Source organism: Triturus cristatus, chromosome 3_2 (genome assembly GCF_964204655.1).
Source record: "Triturus cristatus chromosome 3_2, aTriCri1.1, whole genome shotgun sequence".
Classification (NCBI taxonomy): domain Eukaryota; kingdom Metazoa; phylum Chordata; class Amphibia; order Caudata; family Salamandridae; genus Triturus; species Triturus cristatus.
Window position 1 is genome coordinate 536,130,162 of NC_140584.1, and position 18,054 is coordinate 536,148,215.

The following is an 18,054-nucleotide window of genomic DNA, read 5'->3' on the forward strand; positions in this document are numbered from 1 at the left end:
CTCCCTGAATTCCTGCGATGTGCAGGTCTGCCTTCCTCCGCGTTGGTGTCTGGACACAATAAGCTTTGGTTGCACCAAGGGGTTCAGTACCTGTGAAGCTCCGGTTGGTCTTTGCGTCCCAGACCTGGCGAGAGGGCAGTTCAGCACAGCAACCTCTTCCTGGGCGGCTGCAGTGTCATAATCCTGGTAAGCGGCAGATGGTGAACCAGACCTTACTTGTTTGGTGGCAGCAGCTGCAGGGGAATAGCTCCTCTACTCTAGGAGTACTCTGGTGATTTGTGAAGCACTGTCAGCCCTCCAGGTTTTCTTTTTTGGAGTCTGCACAGTGGGAGAACGAGTTGGTTTCTCCATGATTAAGGGAGGCAGCAGGCAGGCCGGCAGGGTTGCTGGCAAGTCAGTAGTTGCTCCTCATTTCTCATGTCAGCACTCTTCTTTGTCCACTCATTGTTTGTGTCCATAGAATCTGAGGTCGTGGCATCATGGGTACCACCTAAATATTGAATTTAGATGGGTTACAGGGAATGTCAGGTAGAAGCCAATGGCCTACCTACCTTTAGGGTGACTACACCCTCTAAATGATCACTTCTTGAAGGAAGTGGGCATAACCCCAACCCAGCGGACCCAATTCCACCAAAAACTAAAATGGTGGAAGTTTCCTAGTAGTGTGCAATTCAGGTAGCCCACCTTAAGGGTGGTTCTAGCTTGAGGGTGAACACACCGCTGACTAGCTAATTTTCCCATTAGTCCTGGTGCCAAATGGGTCCTAGGCGGGGGTGGATTTCCCCAGTATGGGGAAAGCCAGGGTCACATATAAAAGGCGGTGGAAGCCTTCGAAGCCTCCTGCTTTGATATGCTAATTACCAGTCATGCTGCTTGAAGGAGGTGACAACACCTGCCAGAGCAGGCATTGTTTCTGAATTCAGAGAGCAGGGGCTCTCACCTCCAGGGGGTCAGAAACCCATCTGTGGAGGCAGGCTGGACAGGACCAGTCAGACCGTGAACAAGAGACTAGTAGGGATCAGGGGGTACCTCGAAGGTACCCTCTGGCTGCATGTATTAAATCCATCACTGGAATCAGTGTTTATTAATATAAGGGGTTTGATACCAAACACCATAGGTTTCAGTGAAGCCATTATGTAGCTGGGCAACTAGTTATGACCAGTGCCCAGTACATACCTAAAGATGGCTTCCCTGCTCACTTGTAATATCTAGCAAGGAAACTAGAAATTACAGGGTCATATCTGTTCATGCAGATAGGTCCTCACATGTGGTACAATGCACCCTGTCTTAGGGCTCCAAGGCCTCCTGTATAGGTGATTTACATATAGCCCATGCAGCGTCTTTGGCATGGCACACAGGGGTGTGCAATGTCATGTTTTCAAACATGGTTTGCACCAGGTCACGCAACCTGCAATGGCAGTCAGGGTGGATTTTGTGTGTGGGTCCTTTAGGGCGACATAAGGTATGCGGAAACCATTAGAGACCCTCTTTAGTACCACTGCCCTAGGTACCGGGAGTACTTACTAGGATGCTAAAGTCCTTAGCTAATTGTGAAACAATCAGACATCACTTTGTTTTAAGGAAGGACCACGGCACTGGGTCTGGTTAGCAGGACTCAGTGCACTGTCAGAGTTGGAAATCAGCATCGTAGCTAAACAAGCATTTGCAATGCAATAGGTCTCGCATTTGCAAGAGTTTGAGCTATTGGCATTGTAAATGACAATGCCTTTTATTTATATGTTGGTTTTGAAAACAGAAAAATAGGCATTGTCATTTACAATGCCAATGGCTCCAACTTTCGCAAATGCGAGACCCATAGCATTGCAAATGCTTGTTCTCCTGTATGTCCGGCCTCAAACATGCCTTCTCACTGGTTTATGAGCAATGCCACCAACAACGTCCTTTGGGTGGTGGGGGGTTGCAGCGACCCTTTCGGTATTCACCTTGCCCACCCACTTTCGAAGTCGGATGCAAGCGTTCAGAGCCCTCGTCACTGCATCGCTGATCGGCCTTCCAGGCATGCCTATGTCTAGGCCGCGGCGGTCGTCTCCATCATCCCAGATCTGCCACGCACCTTCGGTCAACGGCTGCCTCCCCTGGCCTTCCCAGATGCTCAACTCTCCGCTGTGATCACTTTAAAAATAAAGGGAGCCGAAGGGTCAGGGGCAGGACAACTGCGAGTGTGGCTGTGAACAGGGAGCTTCAGCGTGTACCGTTTAAAAATTGAAATATTGGTATTCTAATGTCCAAAATAGAGTTCTGAAGGGTCATGGTTTGCAAGCAGTTAAACGCATTTGTGGCCTCATTTCATTTAATGCTCACTGCACTCTGAGTAGCAGGTGCTCAGCAGAAATAACTGTTCAACTCTGTAAACAGCCCGGAGTCTTTCTTCTTCTAGGAATCAGGAATCGTGGAGGCCTGGGATCACATTCACATGTTTACACATCTCAGAGCACACAAATCTCTCCAGTGCCTGGAGGCACGCAGATGAACCTGTCACTGGTAAGGGCCACAGAAACTGTAGTTTGCCTGCCAGCCAGGCCTCTTTTTCTCATTCTCCCTCCACCCCATGCTATCGGGGGGTTACAAGAATCCAAGCATCCCCCCCACACCCACACTATTTTCCTCTCCTCGGCATGGTAGGCTGCAGTGAACTCAGTTTTTGCTGGCTCTGAATAATCACAGCGCTGTCATAACTTCTATAACTCTGCTCTCCCTCCGAGACTCTGGTCTTTTTTTTGTTTCTGTAGAAGCAGGCACTCTAGGTCAGGTGCATTGTCCATGCCGCTCAGTCTTTCCACCAGGGAGGTTGAACGCTTCTTTCCCACTCAGGATGCCCCTTGCCAACCCATTACTTCCTAAGTGTCGGTTCAATTCTGGTGCTTTGCAGCAGTTGTAAGATCTTCTTAGAGTTTTTGTTCAAATGGGTGCAATTTCTGATATTTAAAGGTTTGCCTCGTCTTCATTGCTTGATTTTACTCGGGAGAAAGTGTCATTCATAGTCCTCGAAATGTCACTCAAACACTGAAATTATGAAAATGTCACATAGCAGTCTGAAACCTTGGCAACTATGTCCATGGAACAGTAATGTACATAACATGTTTTATGTGGGGGGGGCGCTAGAGGGCGCCAAGCAAGATGGCCGCACTTGCGTGAGGCTCTTGCTGTTCGGGTTTGGGGTGGGGGCAGAGATGCGTGGACAACGGGCTGAGCAGACATCGGAACCTATAGACAACAGCTCTGCGTGAAAGATATAGCGAAATCTGACCTGGTCTTTGCTGCGGACGCTGGAGATCCTTGCTGAGGCTGTACGCAAAATGGCGGCGGCGGCTAAGGAGAAGATCGGCTTGCAGTGGGAGAGGTGTGCGCGGTGGCCGCCTGCAGATCGCGTTGCTGGAGTGCTGGCAGTGCGGCGGTGCCTGCGGTCTGCCCAGGGCTCCCTACCGCTGTGAGGGTTGCGGCGCTGCTGCCGTGGCGTGACGGCCGACAGAAGTAACGGTGAAGTGAGGGGCCGTGTTGGGGCCGCGCGGAGGTCCGTGGAAGAGCGCCACCCAAGAGCCGGTGAGAGCTGCCTCTGGCGACTGTCCGCTGCCCCCAAGAGACTGAGGCGGAGTCGAGCAGTGGACTAGGTGCGGACGCTATAACATTGCTGCTGGGAGCCGGGGGGGGGGGGGGGGGGGCGCTGCCTCTCATCGGGGCAGAGGGCTGTTCCCGCGCGGTGACAGCAGCTGCGAGGGACAGGATCGGAGCGGCCTGCGGCGCTCGCTGATGGCGGTACATTGGAGGAAGAGTGAGATGCGAAAGCTGCGGCGAGGTGCAGGAAGCCACGTGAAGATGTGCTGGCCCCATATGTTGACTGACTGGGTCAATGCTATGTGGAATACTCCATGACCAGTGTGGGATAGAGTTTGGGCTGCTTTGTGCCTCCTCCTTATGCCCTGCTCCTCATCGCCTGCTATATTTGAACGGACATTTGTGAAGTGACTAAGCGGTGGCGGCGCTGTATCGATTGGCTCTTAGCTGGTCGTGGGCGCGCTGGAGGTCTTGGGAGGATCCGTTCTGCTCCGCACACTGACTGGCCGGTCCCCTATCAGGAGTTGCCCAAATATGTGGGGCAGTCCTACCGAGTAGCCGGCTGGGGTCTGCTGAGGTGGCCTTGGCGCTTAACAGCTATCTAAAGGGAATACCAGGAGGTCTGTAAGTGGTGCAACGGTGCAGAGGTCTCTCCTCTTCATTAACGGCTTGGGGGGGATCCTGTTCGGAGATTGTGGACGGTGCTGGGGTGCGCCGCCCCCCTCTCCTAGGCACTATGGGGAAGACAGATGGGCGTCAGTCAAAGCTACCTTTTGAGGCGCGGAAAGGAATCCGTTCTCAAATGGAGCCTGCGGACGAGGCGGTGGACATTCCGGCACCTTCCACCGCGGACCTGAAGGAGTAGTTGTTGGCCATGCAATCTAGCCTGGTTTCCTTTGAATCCAAGATGGACTCCATGAATGCCCGATTGGAGGGGGTGACGCACAGTGTCGATAAGCATGAGGAACGTCTGACGGACGCGGAAAGGCGGATCTCGGATGTGGAGGACACCTCCGCCGCAACTTCCTCAAAACTGCATGAAATGGAGAAAGTCCTAAAAGTGATAGCGGCCAAAAACGAGGACTTGGAATCCCGTTCGACGGAACAACCTCTGCATCGTGGGGGTGCCGGAGACCACTGCGACGGGCAGGATGGAGGAATATATAACGCCTTCTCATCGCATTGTTTGGTAGAGAGGCCTTCTCTTCAGTGCTGGTGGTGGAGCGGGCCCATCAATCGCTGGCTTCCTGCCCGGTCCCGGGGGCGCCGCCACGTCCGATAATTGCCAGAGTGCTTAATTATCGGGACACAGCTCTGCGTCTTTCAAGAGAGAGCGCGGCCACCTACGATTTGAAGACATGAATATTTCGATATACCCTGACTTCACCATGGCCGTGTAGGAGCAGCGGAGGAAGTTCCTACCGGTCAAAAGACTGCTGCAGCAACTCAATATTCCGTATGCGATGCTCTTCCCCGCCCGGCTCAAAGTGACATATCAGAACAAGCTCCATTTCTTCAACTCCCCGCAGCTGGTGCAAGATTTTCTCAAGACTTTGCAGAGGACTGGATCGGGCCGCTCCTCTCCGCCCCCCAGAGGGGCGGAAGGTGGAGGTGCCTCGGATGTGGAATGAACTAGGTCTGTTGATGCTGGAGATCAGCGCGGTCCTAGTTTTTGTGATATTGCGTTACGGCTCGTGCTCATAAAACCTGACTGGGGCCACTGCTGAGAGTCGGGGGCGGGGGTATGATTCGGGAGACCCACCCATATTGGAGGGGGTCGCTTACGACCTCATTCCCCTAGTGGAGTGCGGCTTATCGATTTAGTGAGGAGTTATTATGGGGGAAGTATGAGACGACGCAGAACCTCAGGCTCCTGGCCCAGTCGCTGAGCTGGCTAATCGGAGAGACTATGTTGCGGGGATGGAAGCAGTTTTTGACCGTATCAGATGTCACTGCATATGGACCCAGCAGAATATCTGTTAGACCACCCGAACATCCTCGCCCGGGCGAGGAAGCTCCTGGTTGCCCTCTGGACTTTACCCCGTAGGCGAACCCTTGCCAGGACAGTTGGTTAGTTGTTGGGGTGTTAATGGTTGAGCCATATTCCCTCGTTAGGGCTATGGCGTTATGGGGGATGAAGGGGGGTGGGGTTGAGACTCACAGCAGGTTTGGGCTGCTGATGTGGGAGGGGGGTGGAGGGGGATGTTTGTTTGCTTGTGTTACGCCAGACCCAATGCTAAGCCACGGGCCCATGTTGCGCCGAGCACCGTACTGCACAGACGCCGGTACCAGGGGGATCCTGGCCCTCTCTCACTAATGACACGCTTGGGGGACTATCATGACTGACAGCGCTAACCCCTTAGCATTCCGTTTCCTCACTTGGAATGTGCGTGGCTTGAGGGAACGAACCCCGTAAGCACAGACACATACTCTCCTATCTAGATCGGCACGGAATACACTGCGCGATGCTACAGGAAACACATTTTGGTTCCACTGCCCCTCCTTCCTTTGCCACGTGTTGGGCCAGTCACAAATGTTTCTCTTCCTACTCGTCATATGCGCGAGGAACATGCATTCTCATTCGGAAAGCCCTCCCTTATACCCCAATTGGCTCTGTCACGGACAAGCAGGGGGGGGGGGGTTCGCCATACTGTGGGGTAGGTTGGCTAATCACTCCTTTACTTTTGTGTCTTGTTAAGGGGCGAACACTGATGACCCTGAGTTTTTCAGGATACTTTGTGGCAAGATCTTAGAGATGGGATCCACACATCTCCTCGGGGGGGACTACAATGTTACAGTCAACCCGGAGTTGGATAGATCACATCCACACCCGCATCATTACTCGCATGCACAGTCTACTCTCAAGTCGATCATGCGCGATTACGAATTGGTGGATGCTTGGCGACATATGCATCCATTGGGGAGGGAAGGCACCTGTTACACTACTGCCCGGGCCTCATGGTCCAGAATTGATGCCTGGCTTACGACCAAGGGCCTCGCCTCTTGGGTTACACACACATCTCACATCTTGCCCGGACATTTTCCGACCACTCTCCGGTGCTTGTCGTCCTCAGCCCTCCGCATGTGGAGTCCCCTTATTCGGCTTGGAGGCTCAATCCGCTTTCTCTGCTGGACCCTGTGTTTCAGCGGGAGCTCGAGCAGGAGATTACGGAATACTTTTCCCGGAATGTCGGCTAGGTCTCGCAGTACTCCACAGTATGGGATGCCTTTAAGGCTACCATACAGGGCTTGTGCGTGGCGAAGAGTGGGGGGGTTCTTGAGGGACATACGCTCTACCCTGCGCAAATTGGAAGCGGATCTTAAGAATCTTGAGGCTACTTTGCAGTCTCATCTTACGCCGGAGCTGCAGGCTCGCCTTAGGAGTGTCCTCAGCGACTATCAGGAGACAGCTGAGCGAGAGTGTAGGTTTCGGGGAAAATATTTTAGGGCTCGCCAGTACGGTGAGGGAGACAGGCCAGGAAGAGTGTTGGCGGCTCTTGTTCGCCCCCCCGCTGTTTTCTAATATAGTCCTTGAGGTGGAGGATGACGAGGGGCGAGTGCACAAGTCCTCTCCGGAGATAGAGACGTTCCGTAGGTTCTACAAAGACTTGTACAAAACTCGCAGGGATTGCCCAGTTGATTTCAATGCCTTCTTTGAGGATACCGCGATTGCATGGTTGGGGGACGGTCAGAGGGAGTTCCTATTGCACTATCATGAGGATAAGGAAATAATAAAAGCCATAATGCAATTGCAATCCGGAAAAGCGCCGGGGCCGGATGGCTTGCCGGCCGAATTTTACAAAATGTTTCATCCACTACTCTTCCCGATCCTTAGAGACGTCTTTGAGGAGGCACGCGAGACCGGGATATTGCTGCCTACTATGAGTGAGGCGCGCATCATCTCTGTTGAAACCGGGTAAATCGCCCCAACTTTGCGACTCGTATAGGCCTTTGTCCCTTAGCCAATATTTTGGCATCTACATTACGAAGTTAATTGCTAATCGAATCAGTCCACTGATGTCGGTCCTGGTCCTTCCCGACCAGTTGGGATTCGTGCCCACGAGGGGGACGTCCCATAACCTAAGAACTCTGTTCGCTCTGCTGCAGGACATTGACCCAGATGTCAATGCGGCTGCTATATTTCTCAACGCCACTAAGGCGTTTGACTCCCTGGAATGGGATTATCTGGCTTTTGTGTTGCAGCGGATGGGATTTCCTGCTCCATTTCTGGCCTGGGTGAATCGGTTATATTCGGGGGTACCCGTCAGGGGTGCCCATTGTCACCTCTTCTCTTCGCCTTGGCCATTGAACCACTAGCAGCTAAGGTACGGCAACACTACCGGGAATATGTACTGATATACCCAGAGCGGCAGATTTTAATTTCTTTATATGCAGATGACATTACATTATATCTGCGAGACCCTGCCGCCAGCCTCAACCCCATTCTTCGTCTGCTAGTTCGCTTTGGACATATGTCTGGCATAACTATGTATTGGGGTAAATCGCAGATCTTCCCCCTCACAGATTCTACCCCAGAGTTCCGAACTGATTTCTCCCTGGGGTGGTGTGCGGACACCCTCACTTATCTCGGAATTCATGTTTCCCGCTGTCGAGAGGAGTTGATGCGTGCGAATTATGGACGCACGCTGGATTCCATTACGGATAAGGTCACCAGATGGATAGCGATGCCTCTCTCTATGGCGGCCAGGATATCCCTCACTAAAATGGTTGTGCTGCCGAAACTTTTGTACCTCTTCACTAACATTCCTCATGCCCCCAGTCGTTTTTTTTTTTTTAAAAGTATCAAGGCTCAGATGGCCCGATTAATTTGGGGTGGGAAACAGCCGCGACTTGCCTGGGACGTCCTCACTCGCCCTTATGACTCGGGGGGATTTGAGGTCCCTGACATGGAGTTATACTTTATATGCGCTCAGGCTCACTTTGCGGCTTACTGGATGCACCCCCTTCCATACATGCCCCACCTTGCCATCGAAGATAGTTACATGCGGCCTACACCCTGCACTGCCTACCTAAGCACTCCCGCTGTCCCCCGGCATAGGGCTGCGACCACGGTTCAATGCACCACCAGTGCCTGGCATGATTTGGCTGGTAGGTTACAGAGTCAGGTACTCTATTCGCCTCTGGCGCCACTGCAGGGGAGACACGACCTGCCGGTGGCGTTGGAAGGGGGGGGTGCAGTCGAATGTTGTGCAAATTCCCTCGCCTCACTTGGGGCCAATTGTATAAAAACGGGAGCTTCATTACTAGTGAGGAGTTCTTCGGGGATATTTCCTCCACGCCATTAGACTTATTCTATTATGTGCGGCTTCGACAGGATGTGCGTTCTGCGACGCTACGTTTCCAGTTGGAGCCCACTGTTATTCTTCCTTTACATATCCTGCTACAACAGCCCTCCCCAGCTTGGGTGGTATCACGCTTGTACCATACAACACAGAGGGAGTGGGAGCGGGAGCGGGATCCGGCACCGGCTAAGGGTAAATGGGAGACAGAGTTAGGAGAGTCCATTACGACTGAACAGTGGGGCTTTTGTTGTCGGCAGATTGGCGCCATATCCGCCAACAGTAGGCTGCGCCTTATACATTATAAGTATCTTCACAGGTTGTACTATACGCCGGCCAGGCTTCACCGCCTGCACTTGCGGGACACTGATTACTGTGCTAGGTGCGGGGCCGAGGGGGCGGCCTTTGGGCACTTGGCTTGGGGCTGTCCACCGATCAGGGCATATTGGGGAGAAGTTTTCCAGGCACTGGATGAAATGACAGGCATACATGTACCCGAGGACCCTCTTACGGCCCTCCTCGGCTATACTGAGAGAATCCCTGTCAAGGTGAGGAGGTATGTCTCCTTTGTTCTCCTTATGGCAAAGAGACGAATAGCTTGTAAATGGGGGCGAGGTCGAGCTCCTAAGTTCAAGGACTGGCTGGCTGATCTGATCTATTGTCAGGAACAGTTGCACACTTATGCTAATCTGATGCCAACTACCTCTCGCCCTAGGGATATTTGGGATCCTCTACGGACTTGTTTGCTCACGCCACACCAGCTGATACAAGTACTGATCCGACTTGGTGAGGGGGCTGCAGCTGAGGATTGCGGAGGTTCGTGTGGGGATTGGGGATGTCTGGCTGGCTGGTTGGGCTGTGCTGACTGACTTCCCGTATCTGGGGCCTGCGCTAGGCATAGATAGGGGAATGGGAATTGGGCCGAGGTGTGACCTTTGGAGGGGGGGGGGGGGGGGGGGGGGAGGTGTTCTTTTGGGGTGCGCGGTGCGGTTGGCTTTATCATCATGGTATATGGGGTTTTGATGGCGTTTGTTTTATGTGTGGCCTTTGTTGCTATTTACTTCTAATGTCTGCCCACTTGATGCGGCCGGCCCCTCAGGGGTTGTAGGCGACTTGCTGTGATTACCTCCCAGAAGTTATTCGTTATGACCACTGTTGGTTGCCCTGCTGGCCCGATGGGATGTAGGCAAATGGCTGTGTTCATTATTGTGCGCTGTCAATAAAGGCTATAAAAAAAAAAACCTGTTTTATGTACATACTTGACCAGTGGATCTGTGTCATGAGTGAGTTTCAGCTCGTCTTAACTTTTTCGCCTATACTTAGATTTTTCAGTATGTGCCGACAGTGTAAAATGCCAAAACAACCCAGAAAAGCCTAAAGCTCATGACATGTTGCTACCTGCCAGCTCTGTGCATGAGTCATCATCAGGCGACTCAGAAACCTAAAAAAGATGCAAACTGTTTTGGTTTAGGCTAACCTCGGAGTAACCTCTTGAAACCAGTGTCTTTGAGAGCAGTGTGTGAACGAACTTGTTTTGACAAGAGAATGAAGTGGAAATCTAAGATGAAGACATTCATTTGCATGAATACTATAAGGAAACATTTTCAAAACAAAGTCACTTCTTCCTGTTTGAATCACACGGCAGTATGTAAATGTGTTTCTTGCTACAACCAATCCGGTTTATCCTGAAAGTACCGGAAATTCTTGGGAAAGAGAAAACTGTGAGGTAACTGTTAAACCAGACATCCTCCCGCCCTCCATAGCTTGTTAAACTCTTCCGGAAATGAGTGGCAGGTGGGCCTGTAATGCCCACACCATTTATTTTTGGAAGCATCTCTGGCACTTGCTGCTGGGTAGTGTTCTTGCATTAAGCAGGAGAAGAGATGATTCCATTGGTTACTCCTCAGAATTTAGGAATATGCTTAAGAAAATGTCAGAAATGGTCGCTTGGAATGTTTATTACTGCTCACATTTACATATTTTGTTGAATTGGAGGATTAGAATTAATCGAAAAGCTGTTAGTACGTTTTCGGGTTTAAAAAAAAAAAATACAAATACGGGAAATCTGGACTGGACGGCCTCCGAGAAGGGTGTGTACACTGTGCCCGGTATAATGGCCGATGCACCACACTCTAGCATGCTGGTAAAGTAATAAATAGTCTTTGGAACATGCAGTATTGCCGTGCAAACTCGTGTGTCCAACTTTACCAACTGATTGATCTTAGGCAAACCCTTCTCTCCCCATGCCTCTGTCCACTGACCTGACTATGTGTGCACCTTGAGGGAGGCTTTAGGGCAGAAATGAACAGAAAGGAGACATTCCCAGGACAGGGTCCCAGCATGGCTTCCAGTCACACATGTTTGACTGTGTAGCTGATGAAGTCCTTGTGAGCAATGAATGGATGCCAGCAGCCTCGTTTAAGGGAGCCCCAGTAACTCTGACATCAGGTGCCAGTGCTGTTTGTGTCTGATTTACAGATAATACCTGAAGGAATATGTGTTTCCAAACCAGTGGGACAGCCTTCGTTGCAAATACCACCCCCACACACAAGTCAGTCCCCACAGCACAGGTTTGCAGTATTTCTCTCAGGTGATTTTTCACCTGTTTTACCCCAGGTCTGGGGGGTCTCCTGAAGCAACGCAGCGCATGCACTGATTGCCTTGGCGAGACTATTGTTGACGGTTTGCTGAGCGAAGGGGGACAGGACATGTGCGTGCCTGGACAGTTGATGTGCACGTGCACGCAGTCTCTTCTCTGGCGATGTCAGCTTGGGGCCGGACAGCAGATGTGCAAGAGCACCGCACAGCGTCTCTTTTGCTTGCGGGCTTGTTAGGTCTTCACGTTGATGGTCGTTGAATGTGCAATACTCATTGTGTGATACAACCTGCATATATAGCTATGGCATTATTAAGGGTATCTCTCAAACAACAGACACCCTACTGACGAATTACAGTAGTAGTTTTAGGTTTGGCAACTTATGTATGGCATGGATGATGTATTAAACACCCAAAAATAGTTGAATAGGAAGAATAGAAGTTTTCTAAGTAAGCATTGCCATCTGTTTTTAACAATCATAGTAGTCTTTATTAAGCCAACATTAGGGTATAAGACAATTTTAATATTTAATCCCTCCAAAAGAATACTAAAGAGCTCCCTTGACTAAAGATCAAGCACTTTCAAATCCAGTAGGCATCTGAACAAGGACTCCATGATGAAGAATGCCACGAGTAACCCTGGGGGGAGATGGGGGGCGGGGGCGGGGTTGATTTCTATTGCATTTGACATAACTATGTGAATTCTAAGCCTTAAACGTGATTGAGGAGTTTAAGGGGAGGAAAATTACAAGTCTCCCCAATCCCACCTAGACTGATTTATTGAATGAACTTTGGAAGTAGAAGTGACCCTTTTAAGTGCGTCTCACTTCCTCGCTTTGATAAAGGCAGCAGAGAGCAACACCAAAACCTTATGCTTCCCCAGGAGGATTTTTCCTCTGTGCATACCTCACTCAAATTAGTGGAGAATATGGCTCGAGTACCAGAGTAAGCAGCAGGGAATAAAAGGCAGTCATCTGTTACATAGGTCAGGCTCCAGATGGCTCCGCAAATAGCACTTTTCTAAACGCAGAATGATATTCAATTGACATCCCTACCCCCATATAAAGAACTAAATAAGCAATACAAGCTTATTTAGGGTGTAGGGTTGTGGGGTCTGCTTTCAGTTAGCAGCTCCGATATTGAAAAAGTGCATTCAGTTTAGACATGGAATAAAACCGGATTGATCCCAATTTAATAGCATATGCTCAAGAGGCACAAAGGCTGCATAACAAAAAATGTGGATGTCCTTATCAAGTGACAAAATTTCTTGTATGACAGTCTTTGGCTTTTTAAATTAAAATATCAGTTACATTAGCTAGAGAGCACAAATGACTTATTGCAGGGCCTTGTTGCACACCTGGTAAAGTTGTGGGAAGAGAAAAATACTTTACAATTCTTTCTAAAGTTCCAATGTGAGCACACTGTGTCCCAAGGTTTGCCCCAAAGAACTCATTTTCAGCTAAGCACATGCAGTTTCTTGAACCAAGACGAGACATCTTTTGATCCGGTTTCTCATGGGTTTCCAGATTAAGAAAGCATGCTCTATTCTATTTTGGTATATGGGTCTGCTATACAGTGTTGAAGAATTGGACAAACCCAACCAGTAGTTCAGCCTAGGTCTGGCTCACTGGAATAAGGCCTATTAAAAGGGATTGTTCCCCTCCCCACTTGCTGCGCTTACTGCAAGTGAATGCCAAGATGGTGGTGGCCCAATGCGGACAGGTTTCATCATCATGAAGAAGTGGATAAAGGAAGGAGGTTATACTAAGCACTCTGGCAGACTGGTGCACAGGGAATACAGATACTGGTGAGGATGTGGTGCAAAAACAATTGAGACACTGACTTCCATGGTGGCCAGGTGGAGTACTTCAAAAGCCTGGTACCTCTGCTTGTGACAGTCAATTGATATTTGGTAATGCAACAAAGAAGCAATTGGCAATCATGCGGAAGCTAAGTAATGAATGGTGAGGTCCTACGACTGAGGATTTTGTGGTCTTTATATATTTGAAACACTTCTCCTATGGAGAATCGGCACACTGCACAAAAGGACGGAAGATAATTTATTTACCCAATGTATTGACAGCCAAAGAAACTAAGGAGGAAGATTCTGAGAGGCAGTGAGAAAAACATTAATATGGAGAGACAGCATTCAACCTGTCAAATGTATTCTAAAATATACTTATGGAGGAGACGGTATATACAAAGGGGAGAGGAGTGAGCAAATGGAAGGTGATGGGTAGTTTTGATTAGCGATTCAAGAGGCTTGAGAGAAAAAGAAAAAGAGGGAGGAAGCAGACAATAAGAAGCATTTTGAAGCAAGAGTCCCATGCTTAGAAAGATGGGATTGTCTCCAATTAATGAATCAGATATTTGTCAAAAAGTGCACACAGATTGCAGAATGAGATTTTGGGTCCAGAATCTTCTGTTCAGAGTGCGGCACTGGGGCCTACTAGATTATCTATTAGATGATTCGCTGGTGTGGACAGGACTTGGGAACAGTGCCGATAGAGCTGTTGCAGCTTGGTCCAAAGGAAAGCAGTCCAAAGGAAAGCAATCAGTAGATGATGACAAAAAGCATTGATTTAACCATAGTAGAAGTTATGGTGCATATATTTCCAGAATGTTGTGCTACGCACCTTAGGTAGCAGCAATTACAGACTGGAAAGAGCTCCTGACAGAGGGAATGCAGGCTTTCCAACAAACATGAACGTGAAATAAGAGGAAAGGTTATTCCATTTCACTCAGCCAGAAGCTAATTGACAGTGAAAACTCACACAGACATCTGAATGGGCTTTATCATTTTTGATGAATGGTCCTCTTTTTGTAACCCTGGTGTGGGCGCACAGGGACAATCTACTTATCTGACATATACTTCATATCTTGAAAAAGGGAAAGGGGAGCTCGTTAAGCGGTCTTTAGATTTGACATTTTTTCAGCTACAAAAACGTTTCTAAAAGAGCAAACGTTCACAAGTCAAAGCTACTCTGCCCTTCCCAGTCTCTTCCCGAGCCCCAGGCATGAGTTTGAGAGAGACGTGCAGAGTACAGAGGAAAGTTATATTCTAACTCCGAGTTTTGAACCACAGCGTAATGTTCATGTAGGTTTCTGCCTTAATGTTTATGGGCAAGTAGAAGATTTTACTTTGCGAATTACATAGACTGTACTTCAAACGTCTCCAATAAATATTTTTGAAAACTAAAAAAAACAGTTTCTACTGTAATCCATGCAATCAATCAACCGATTTAAAACCAGCAGTTTCCTTTCAGAGGAAACGTCAAAGCCTTGGGAAAGTTCAAGACTTAAGTATTCTGTATCAATATTTCTGGTGCAGGTGGGCAGGGAGGAGCCAGTTTACAGAGTGGATAAAGCAGTCATGCCTGGAGGGAATTGTGAATCTCTCATGTACTCGACGATCACGCCAGGAGTGGCCTGAACACACCAAAGTGGTCATCTAGTGTTGGAGGGAAGCCAATAAATTCCTGGGATGGGCGGATAAATTGACAGGAAGAACCCCACTCTGGGTGGGTAACTCTTTAAGCAAGGTCGCGGCGCGGATGGGCTTTAAAGGGTTGAAATTGATCGGTATAGAATACTTGGGGGGATGTATGGAAAAAGGGACTCACCCCTTGCATTTGAGGAACTCCAGAAAGAGTATAACTTACACCAATCACAGAGGTACTCGTACCTGCGACTGATACATGCTCTCCGCACACACATACACAGTGGGGATTCAATTCCAGATTACTCTCCGCTAGAAGATAGGTTACTATTGGATCCCATTGCAGAGAAACCAACTTCCACGATATGTCGTAAACTGATAAACAATATGCCGGATCCTCCGATTACTCTTAGAGCAGCTTGGGTTACGGGTCTGGGGACCAGGGGACCATAGACGATGAGGAGTGGCAAGAGGCAATCCAGAGTCCTAGAGAAATTGCAATGCGCTCTAGATCTCGCCTAGTGCAGCTAAAGATACTTCACTGCACCTACTATCCTCGCACTCATCTATACTCTTAGGGTAGGGCATTGTCAGCGCGGTGTCTAAGGGGCTGCGGGGAGGACAGAACCTTTATACACATTTTGTGGGGTGCCCCGAAATAGCCAGATACTGGCGGGGAGTCACGGACACTGACTGAAGTTGTGGGAGAAACAATTCCATTGGAACCGAAATGGCTTCTATTAATGATACAGGGCGATACAGATTGGTCTAGATACGTGGAAATATGGCTGGCTCTATCTGCGGGGTGGCAAAACGTAGCATAGCCAGGAGCTGGGGGGCGCCTACACCCCCCCCCCCCGGGTGGAAGCTTGAAAGCGAGATCTTGACTGGTGTCAGAGAGCAGAAGAGACTGTATAAAAGTAGGAGATGTGCCAAAAAGTGGGAAAAGGTGTGGGCATCGTGGCGAAACTACAAGGGGCTGGGGGAGGAGGATTAATAGGGTGTCAGAGGGTGACAGTGCTGTTCTCTTTAATTTATAGTTATACTGTCATTGCTTTTGTGCGTCTGATACCTAATGTACTAATGGTAATGCTGGTGTATGATATGGTCTTTCGAGCTGTGTTAATAAATAAAAATTCCAAACTGAACTTCTACTTCAGTGTTGAAAATACAAGATGCCATTTTGCCTTTTAAGTGTAGAGTTCAAACAAAACTAAATATCAATCATTTTGTATTGGACCTCACTGTAAGAGAGCTACTTACCGAGAAGTTCTGCAATCCCAGTGTGAATATCAAAGAAGTGATTTCGAAACAACGGCTCCCTGTCCTGATAGTGTCTGCTGATGGTGTCAAACAGTAGCTGCTTCCACCTCTCCACCTTCTCATGTTGCTCTGGCAGTTTCCTGCTCACATCCACAACCATCGGATCTGGCAAATACTCTAAGCAATCTATTGCAGCGGATATCCATTCATCTGCCCTGCAAGAAAGAAAGACGAGGTTCAACCATAATCAGAAAGTCCAGTAGGCCACTTCTGGTTTCAGTTTCATTACACCGCCATCTTAATACATAGCTCCCCAAGAGACATGTCCTATACCAAAATGTGACCTTGACCGGACCACAACCAGTACCTAGTTGGAGCCGGAGGGCAAGTCACCTCATTGTAAACCTCTGCTCCCATACCTTCAGATCGTGGTTTATGTTGCAACCTGGGCTATAAGGTAGTTTAACACGCAAACCACTTGCAGGGTCTTAATGCCTGTATTAGGGTGAGAGGTAATCAGTCTTGATGGGTTTGGCCACTCCATGGATCAGTGAATTTGGTTTACAAAGGCTCTAACTACCATACTGGGACTTGCTTGATAACCATCCCAGCAATGGACAACAGCTTTGGGGTGCACAGAGGATGGAACCGGTGCCACAAGTAGAAAAAAAAAAAAGCCACTTCTTGTAACTTACGCAACATAAAATATTCTGCCAGTTCAGTTCTTAAAAAGGTGTCTAGATAGGCTTTAATATTCCATTTAGAAATATAACTTCAAGTAAAAAAACAGGAAACATTAAACTACCTCTGCAATCATGTGAAACGGTCATATATGACTTCAAAACGTAAATACCCCATACAAAAATTCAGAGATGAACATTCTGACCAAGCCTGTAATGCACGTGATCAGTGAAAAAAGCAGCGAAAAAACAAATCTAAAGCGATGAAGTCTAGCATTTGAAGAGAAGTACGTTCAGACTGTCAGACTCACTTTGAGTCCAGCATACTCTGGTACCAAACCTCTTTTACAACACATTTCTTATACCTGTACACACTGAGCTCGCGCCCAGATTTGTGAGGCAGAACAGTCCGATTACTGCCTGGTGAACACAGTGTCAATCCACCAACAGACTATTCCAGCTTCTAGGCAGGAATCTAGGCTAAATTTAATTCAGAAATATTGAAATCCACTGTAGCCAAATATTTTAATTCCAATATCCTAGCTGCAAACTAAAACCTACCACGGCCCGGCTGCTAATCATTCGAATCCAGCTCTATGATCCACACACCATCTTGGAAATCCTGCTGCACAGCTGCTCAACGCTTGGAGCCAGCCAATCCAGTGCCGAGTGCACTGTGGCCACTCCCTTCGTCGCCCATGAAAGAATTGTCGTAACTGCTGACCATGGCCAGAGGATGATCTCTTGACCCTAGTGTCCAGTGCAGTTCCCACCCTCAACAGAAAGCATGCTTTGTATAACTGGAAAAGTAATCACAGTCTACATTTACAGGGTACAGAGTAATTATGTATGTATACTAGAGCTCATGGTACGTCAGCACCTCAAGTATGTGCCTTTAGATATCTATAATGAGGTTATTTGTAGTTTCTGTACTCCACTGAATAAAAGCAGGCAACATCCATGAGTTACTGCTCTGCCAGCTTGAATTGTAAGGCACAGATTCGACAATGCCACAAAGGTAAAAAAACAAAATGCATTTGAATAGTTTAGAAAACAGGTTTTTGGATGAAAAAAAAATAATATTTTACATATAGTTGATTTCAAAGTACCCTTTTTGTGCTATGAATAGCCGTACAGACAGTATTTATTTATGGAGCATTTGTCTCACTTTGACTCTGAGCAAGATTTAGGATGCATTAAAAAC

General features: G+C 48.6%; 1 protein-coding gene across 1 annotated transcript in view; it reads right to left on the minus strand.

Annotated features, from left to right (window-relative positions):
- Window positions 1–18,054, minus strand: part of DEPDC7 (DEP domain containing 7) — a 272,921-nt gene that overhangs the window by 76,047 nt on the left and 178,820 nt on the right. The window contains exon 5 of the mRNA XM_085648246.1: window positions 16,171–16,385. Within this exon, the coding sequence (XP_085504372.1) occupies window positions 16,171–16,385 (215 nt within the window). The remainder of the gene's footprint in view (window positions 1–16,170; window positions 16,386–18,054) is intronic.